Source organism: Ascidia mentula, chromosome 2, assembly GCF_947561715.1.
Source record: "Ascidia mentula chromosome 2, kaAscMent1.1, whole genome shotgun sequence".
Lineage (NCBI taxonomy): Eukaryota > Metazoa > Chordata > Ascidiacea > Phlebobranchia > Ascidiidae > Ascidia > Ascidia mentula.
The window spans coordinates 12917963-12925151 of record NC_138567.1 but is presented as its reverse complement, the minus strand read 5'-3'; the positions used below and the strand labels follow the sequence as shown (position 1 = coordinate 12925151).

The 7189-nt window shown below is 37.9% G+C and overlaps 1 protein-coding gene across 1 annotated transcript; it reads right to left on the bottom strand.

Moving 5' to 3' along the window:
* Positions 1-2267: 2267 nt before the first annotated feature.
* On the bottom strand, positions 2268-4557 carry LOC145890162 (cytochrome P450 2U1-like). The gene is made up of 10 exons (XM_082981195.1): positions 4395-4557; positions 4239-4336; positions 4092-4173; positions 3805-4039; positions 3563-3730; positions 3372-3499; positions 3191-3295; positions 3002-3133; positions 2544-2741; positions 2268-2446 (listed from the first exon to the last, which is right to left on the bottom strand). The coding sequence occupies exons 1-10, from the start codon at positions 4543-4545 to the stop codon at positions 2268-2270; spliced, it is 1476 nt and encodes a 491-aa protein (XP_082837321.1). The 5' UTR covers positions 4546-4557.
* Between the last annotated feature and the right edge of the window lie 2632 nt (positions 4558-7189).

Sequence of the window (7189 nt, the reverse complement as noted above, 5' to 3'; positions counted from 1 at the left end):
TTCTTCGGTAATCCAACTAACGTCCATATTCTATGTCAAATTTTTTAACTTTTATTCGACATTTACTAAAAAATTAGTCAAGCATGTAACCATCTGTCGACTCTAAGGCAACGTTGTAAAAGTCGAAACTACGTAGTGTGTTTGCTGGGAGGGTCCTTTGTTTCCTTCACAACGGGTGTTTTCATGTTTTTCTTATGTATGATTATTGAAATGTGTGCTGCCTTTCAATATGTAAATAACTTTACCTTTTCCTGGCACCTTCTGTCTATATGCGGTTCCAAGCAGTTCGGCTCTCGTCATATTGCACTCGTTTACAGCGGTACTATACCTGCCTTTACGACGGAAACCATAAAATTATGAATTATAAAAACTTCATGTTCCAAATTTGCTTTCGGTGATGACCTTTATTTTCAGTAATAAATCCCAGTTTTATGGTAACTTAATACAGGGGCTCACAATGTCAAGTTACAACTGCATGAGGGTAAAGTTATATGTATGTGGAGGTTGACGCGTTGCCAAACCGTAAAAGTTTACAAAACAACCCGCAACCATTACAGCTTATCCTGACGTACTGCTCTTACTGTCCACTAAGTTGGATGTTGCCACAAACCCCTTCGGGCATTGAGCAAATGCGACGTACGCCCATTGTTAGGCACTTATCGGTTGATAATGGAACTGCGTTAGGCCAGATTAAAATTTGGGTGGGAATTGCACGTCCTGTCACTCTAAATTGATTATGGCCGAGCATTGCGAAATACGTACGCCCATTAGCGCGAATTGTCAAATAATCCGTGGCTTGCGCAATTGCGTAAAGCTATGGAACACTCGATGCAAATTTTTTGGGTAGTTGTTGCGCTGTAGTTTTACTACTATTACCTCGAAAGGTGTTGAATACATTTATAACCAAAAAAGGGATCAAATGTGCGATTACGTAGTCAAGAAAACATACAAATAAAAACTATTTTGCATGTCGTGACCCGCTATTGATCTTTGCACACTTGCATGCGCAGTTTTTCTTGAGACAAACTTCAAAACGTACACGCGTTAAGTTGCAACGTATTCAACAACCAAATTAATTGACTTTACACAAAGGAAAACCACATGCCATTGCAATAACGTAACCATTAAAAACAACCTAATTTGTCTTTGGAACGAAAAACGTAAGTTTTGAAACAGATGGCTAGTTTAAGCACCTGGTTTTCGAACTGGCCAAAACAATGCACGATTTCCATACCGGCAATCTACCGGCCTCCTACAACTCCTTATTTGCGTTAGTAGACACAGTGCACGATCATTTCACAAGAAATGCATCGAAAAAGAACCAATTTCACCCAAAGGTTAACACCACCTTCGACTTACGCATGCTAAAATTTAGGGGCCCACAGATATGGGAGGAAATGAACCATTTCATTAGATCGCTCTCCCGTTCATCATTTTAATAAAAAATCCGCCTGTCTTTCACATCCCAGTACTAACTAAGTCCTTTTGTCGTTTATTGCGTTTTTTTGTCCGCCTAAATGAACAATTTACTGCCGTAGGATACGTTGTCGTTTCAGGCCTAGGAGCGCCGCACACCGACATCACAACGTGCGATTGACCATCAACAAGACCTACGATGATTCAACAAGCGCAACCTCCATACGATCCCGACCGTCTCCAACCGAAAGCACCACGTTTGGACTGTCCTCGGGACGTTTAATATCTGTCGATGTGGATCAAAGGAAACGTTATGAGAACCGAGTTGGCGTTTGCATTTCGATGGGTTTTGCTTCGGCCAGCACGGCCGGGTGGCCACCTTTCGTCACATGCAACCTGTCGCAACCCATCACCTCCCAGTGCGACTGGCTGCGATCCTACGGAGAGGAAAATCTCCGTGAGGAAATCACCTTTACATGGGTGCCTGACTCGATAACCTTTATGGTTTTATCGGTGCCCATTCTATTTTCTTTCTTTATATATTGTTCTTACGCGTAGTTGCTTTTTGCAAAATAAACATGATTTGATTTAATTTCACGGGGTTTTAAATAGAAAAAAAATGCTTTGGCTAATATTATCTGTTAAACGGACAAAAATATTTCACGAATGGGGAGTCCGGACCCCTTAAACCCCCCAGGATACGCCAATGGCCATAGACATATACCAAAACATTGCAAACACTGGTGTATTCATAACCATTGAAAGGCAATTATATAACAATCGACATTTTGTATCAGAATTATAATGTTTAAATAAAAAGAAATTTGTTACCAAAAATTTTGGTATTATTGTTAACGAGGTGTCATCACAATTTCAAAAGGCTTTGGTTGCAAACTTAGCCCAGGAATATATTCTTCACTCAGTTTCCTGACTCCAGGTGGTCGTTTAAGCTGAAAATGTTGCAGAATTGCAACGAACATCATAAAGAGTTCTTGCTTTGCAATGTTCATGCCCAAACACATTCGTAAACCTGAAGAAAAAATTGTTTACAGTGTTATTCATGCAAATATTCCGGTCAAATATATTATTTAAAATAGTTATAAGGCAAACTATGCTTGTAAAAGTACCTCCACCAAATGGCATAAAGGCAGGTCTAATCCCAACTTTGCCATCAGGGTCAAGAAAGTTTTCAGGATCAAACTGGTTGGGATTTTTCCAATGTTCAGGTGAGTAGTGTATGGATTTATACAGTGGAAACACTATAGTTGATTTTGGAAGGACGTATTTTCCAAGATTGGCCTGTTCTAAAGTGGAGCGTACTATTCCTATAAACACAAAAAGCCACCAGTGTAACTTACATTGAGGCATTGGTTCACAGACCAAGAAAACTAAGGAAGCTTTGAAACAAACTGCTGATCAAATCGGGTAGTAAAGATCTTAGTTGCAATGAAGATGAAACAATGGTTAATAGAATAAACATTACTTTGATCCATAGTAAACAATAGCAAGCTTATATACAGATTATACTCTGTGGCACTCAAAACGATTTTGTTATCGGTGTTTGTGCTATTGTTGCTATTCTTACCAAAAGGTGCAATCGTGGCTTTTCTTTGTACTTCCAATATTGTTGCCTCTACATAAGGCATCTTTAGCTTGTCCTCGTATTTAGGTAGTTTTCCACTTTCCAAAACACTGTCAATTTCCATTTGTACCTTTTCTGTTGTAAAACACCTTTCCTGTTATACCCTTCATGTATTCTATTGTTTTTTGCAACCTTGTACTTTGGGGTTGTTCACCATATACACTAAAGCCCATTTTAGTGTTGTCTGAGTTGTTTCCGTTCCAGCTTGAAAAAAGTCTAGTATTGTTTTTCTCAGATCTGCAACAATAAGACTTCAATACGATGTTATATCTTCACAAATCAATACCATGTTATACAATTAAAGCTCACTAACATGATTCTGTAAATAAACTTGACTTTCGTGTTTCAAGTAAGTAATAATCGATAAAATCTCTTGGATTGTTTGGATCCATAGTGGTTTTGTGGTATTCAATCTCACCGGTCAGGAATTCTTCAATTTTTCTTTAAATCAATTTATTATTGCCGCTTACTTGGACAACTAAACAACTAGCAAACATTAATCACCTACTATATTCATGTATTTCCTTTGCATTTTTTGGAAGCCACAGTTTATAAAGGTAAGGAATGAATGAAACCAATAAGAATTGAGGTGTATTAACTTTAGTCACAAGCTGAAAGTACCTGTCGTTGTACTCAAGCAGGCGCTTGAATTTGGTATCACCATATGAATATCTACAAAGGAAGAAAAAAGTGTCCTCCCAAAAAATGCAGGCATTTTCTGCGCAAACAAAATCTAGCTCTCTAACCTGTTTCCAAACACAAAGTATGCAAGAACATTTAAAGTTGCCCACTCTAATGGGGAAGTTGGGTTTACAAGTGTTCCAGATTTTGCCGTAGTCTGGAATTCATTTATGAAATAAGGCAGCTCATCTGTGATAACTTTGTCGAAGTGATGATGGTTTAAACCCATGTTTCGCAACACAGTATAGAAAAATTTGCGATTGGCAACCAATTGGGGGTTATATGATGATGCACAGATGCCTTAAAAATATTATTAATTAAGATGCATTGAACTTTTTTATAAATAACTCACCCTCCAATTTTTCTCCTCTGGTTAGTTTCATTGCTAAATTAGATGGTCGCCCAGAAAATTGCCTTGGGTTATCAATCATCATCTTTACAAAAGTAATGTCGCCTTCATGTTTTAATTATGAGCATTGCAATTAAATTCAACTTTTACCTCTTTTATTAGATTGTATCCAGACACACAAACTACATTAGCGCCCTTTTGTTTTAAACTAAAAATATTTCCATATTTCCTGGACAACTTGCGTCCATCTGTGACATAAAATTTTATAAATGTTTGCGTTTTCAGACAGAAATCACTGCCACTCACTTTCTGTAAAATCTCCCAACAAGTAATGAAAACTTCCAATAAATGGTAAACCCCGTGGACCTGGAGGAAGACCTTTAGCCCTCCACATGCTGATAGATCCATTGTACATAAACCAGATTACCACAAGCAGTATAATTACCTCGATCCACATTTTAGTGCTTTCAAGAACGTATTGTCTTCTATAAACACTACAATAGCTGGTAGTATTAAAAAAAAACTGAAGTTGCAAACAAGAAGTCTTGAAGTCCGTTGCAAACAGTGTTGTTGAATCCAATATTCGTGATGCGAAACATTATTTCCTCAGACGAACGATGCAGCGTATTTTATTACGTGCGTGCGTGCGTGCGTGCGTGTGTGTGTGGGTGAAGCCACAGTTGAGTCCACACTCTTAAATCGTGACACAGTAATTTATATTTGGATGCGCTTTTCAATTGATTTAACAATTTAAATACATGGGGGAAATAACGTTTCCTTTTAAACTGAATGTGGGAAATAAAATAAGCAAACTGGTCATGTTATTTGTTGAATAAGTCTGCAGTATATAGCGCCTATAATCATAAGACAGGTTTTTAAGGTAAATAAACCAGTTTCGGGGTGTGTTTATTTTTGCATGTAGGCAAGTTCTTTGTATCAAATAGCAAAACGACTGTACATTTCCAGTAAACAGGTTGCGCAATTCCATCATGTGACATTGTACCTGAACTTCGAAATTTATTTGCTATTATAGGCTGGTACGATTTGTTTGTTCGTCCTTGAAGAACTATATCGTTGTAGTTCACGACCTAGTAAACAGGTTGCGCAATTCCATCATGTGACATTGTACCTGAACTTCGAAATTTATTTGCTATTATAGGCTGGTACGATTTGTTTGTTCGTCCTTGAAGAACTATATCGTTGTAGTTCACGACCTAGTAAACAGGTTGCGCAATTCCATCATGTGACATTGTACCTGAACTTCGAAATTTATTTGCTATTATAGGCTGGTACGATTTGTTTGTTCGTCCTTGAAGAACTATATCGTTGTAGTTCACGACCTAGTAAACAGGTTGTGCAATTCCATAATGCGACATTGTACCTGAACTTCGAAATTTATTTGCTATTATAGGCTGGTACGATTTGTTTGTTCTTCCTTGAAGAACTATATCGTTGTAGTTCACGACCTAGTAAACAGGTTGCGCAATTCCATCATGTGACATTGTACCTGAACTTCGAAATTTATTTGCTATTATAGGCTGGTACGATTTGTTTGTTCTTCCTTGAAGAACTATATCGTTGTAGTTCACGACCTAGTAAACAGGTTGTGCAATTCCATCATGCGACATTGTACCTGAACTTCGAAATTTATTTGCTATTATAGGCTGGTACGATTTGTTTGTTCTTCCTTGAAGAACTATATCGTTGTAGTTCACGACCTAGTAAACAGGTTGCGCAATTCCATCATGTGACATTGCACCTGAACTTCGAAATTTATTTGCTATTATAGGCTGGTACGATTTGTTTGTTCTTCCTTGAAGAACTATATCGTTGTAGTTCACGACCTAGTAAACAGGTTGTGCAATTCCATCATGCGACATTGTACCTGAACTTCGAAATTTATTTGCTATTATAGGCTGGTACGATTTGTTTGTTCTTCCTTGAAGAACTATATCGTTGTAGTTCACGACCTAGTAAACAGGTTGCGCAATTCCATCATGTGACATTGTACCTGAACTTCGAAATTTATTTGCTATTATAGGCTGGTACGATTTGTTTGTTCGTCCTTGAAGAACTATATCGTTGTAGTTCACGACCTAGTAAACAGGTTGTGCAATTCCATCATGCGACATTGTACCTGAACTTCGAAATTTATTTGCTATTATAGGCTGGTACGATTTGTTTGTTCTTCCTTGAAGAACTATATCGTTGTAGTTCACGACCTAGTAAACAGGTTGTGCAATTCCATCATGCGACATTGTACCTGAACTTCGAAATTTATTTGCTATTATAGGCTGGTACGATTTGTTTGTTCTTCCTTGAAGAACAATATCGTTGTAGTTCACGACCTAGTAAGCAGGTTGCGCAATTCCATCATGTGACATTGTACCTGAACTTCGAAATTTATTTGCTATTATAGGCTGGTACGATTTGTTTGTTCTTCCTTGAAGAACAATATCGTTGTAGTTCACGACCTAGTAAGCAGGTTGCGCAATTCCATCATGTGACATTGTACCTGAACTTCGAAATTTAATCGTATTTCAACAACTTTTCAATGCATGGAATATACACCGTTACGACAACTCTGTTCCAATCATTCACAAGCTGACTGTTTAGTAAACAAAGCTTGTTGGCACAATCACTGTGGAAGTAGTCGATGTGTTTGCACACGTGTGCCAACAACCTGTGTGGCCATGTAAAGACTGTTTTTGAGCCTGAAACAAACTTGTGTACTAATAAGTTTTGAAAGAAGTTCGAAACATGATGGTTACAAAGGTCCACGACTGCATTGGTCTATGGAAATACATGTATATTTATACTTAGCTGAAAAGGCATTTTTGTAGTTATACCGTAATTGCATGTAACCGACACTCACGTTGCATTGTACATTAAGCGTACCAAACATAACGTTGCAGATAAGTTAAGTTAAAACACACAAATGACAGCATATTAACCTGTTTGTGGACTGGTCACGACTGACCGTCGCAACACCGCATGGAAAGCAGCATACTGGAAAGCCTATTCGTCTGCCACCTTTAAGCCAATGCACTTAAATTTAAAAGGGTTTCTACAGTCCGATTTTAAATAGACGGTAGTATCAC

What these genes read in the sequence shown, in the direction of transcription:
- LOC145890162 (XM_082981195.1), bottom strand. Translation starts at nt 4,545, where the DNA reads ATGTGGATCGAGGTAATTATACTGCTTGTGGTAATCTGGTTTATGTAC. An exon ending in AAGTTTATTTACAGAATCAT is followed by an intron (nt 3,296 to 3,371) that starts GTTAGTGAGCTT and finishes TTATTGTTGCAG; the next exon opens with ATCTGAGAAAAACAATACTA. An exon ending in GAACAACCCCAAAGTACAAG is followed by an intron (nt 3,134 to 3,190) that starts GTTGCAAAAAAC and finishes GTTTTACAACAG; the next exon opens with AAAAGGTACAAATGGAAATT.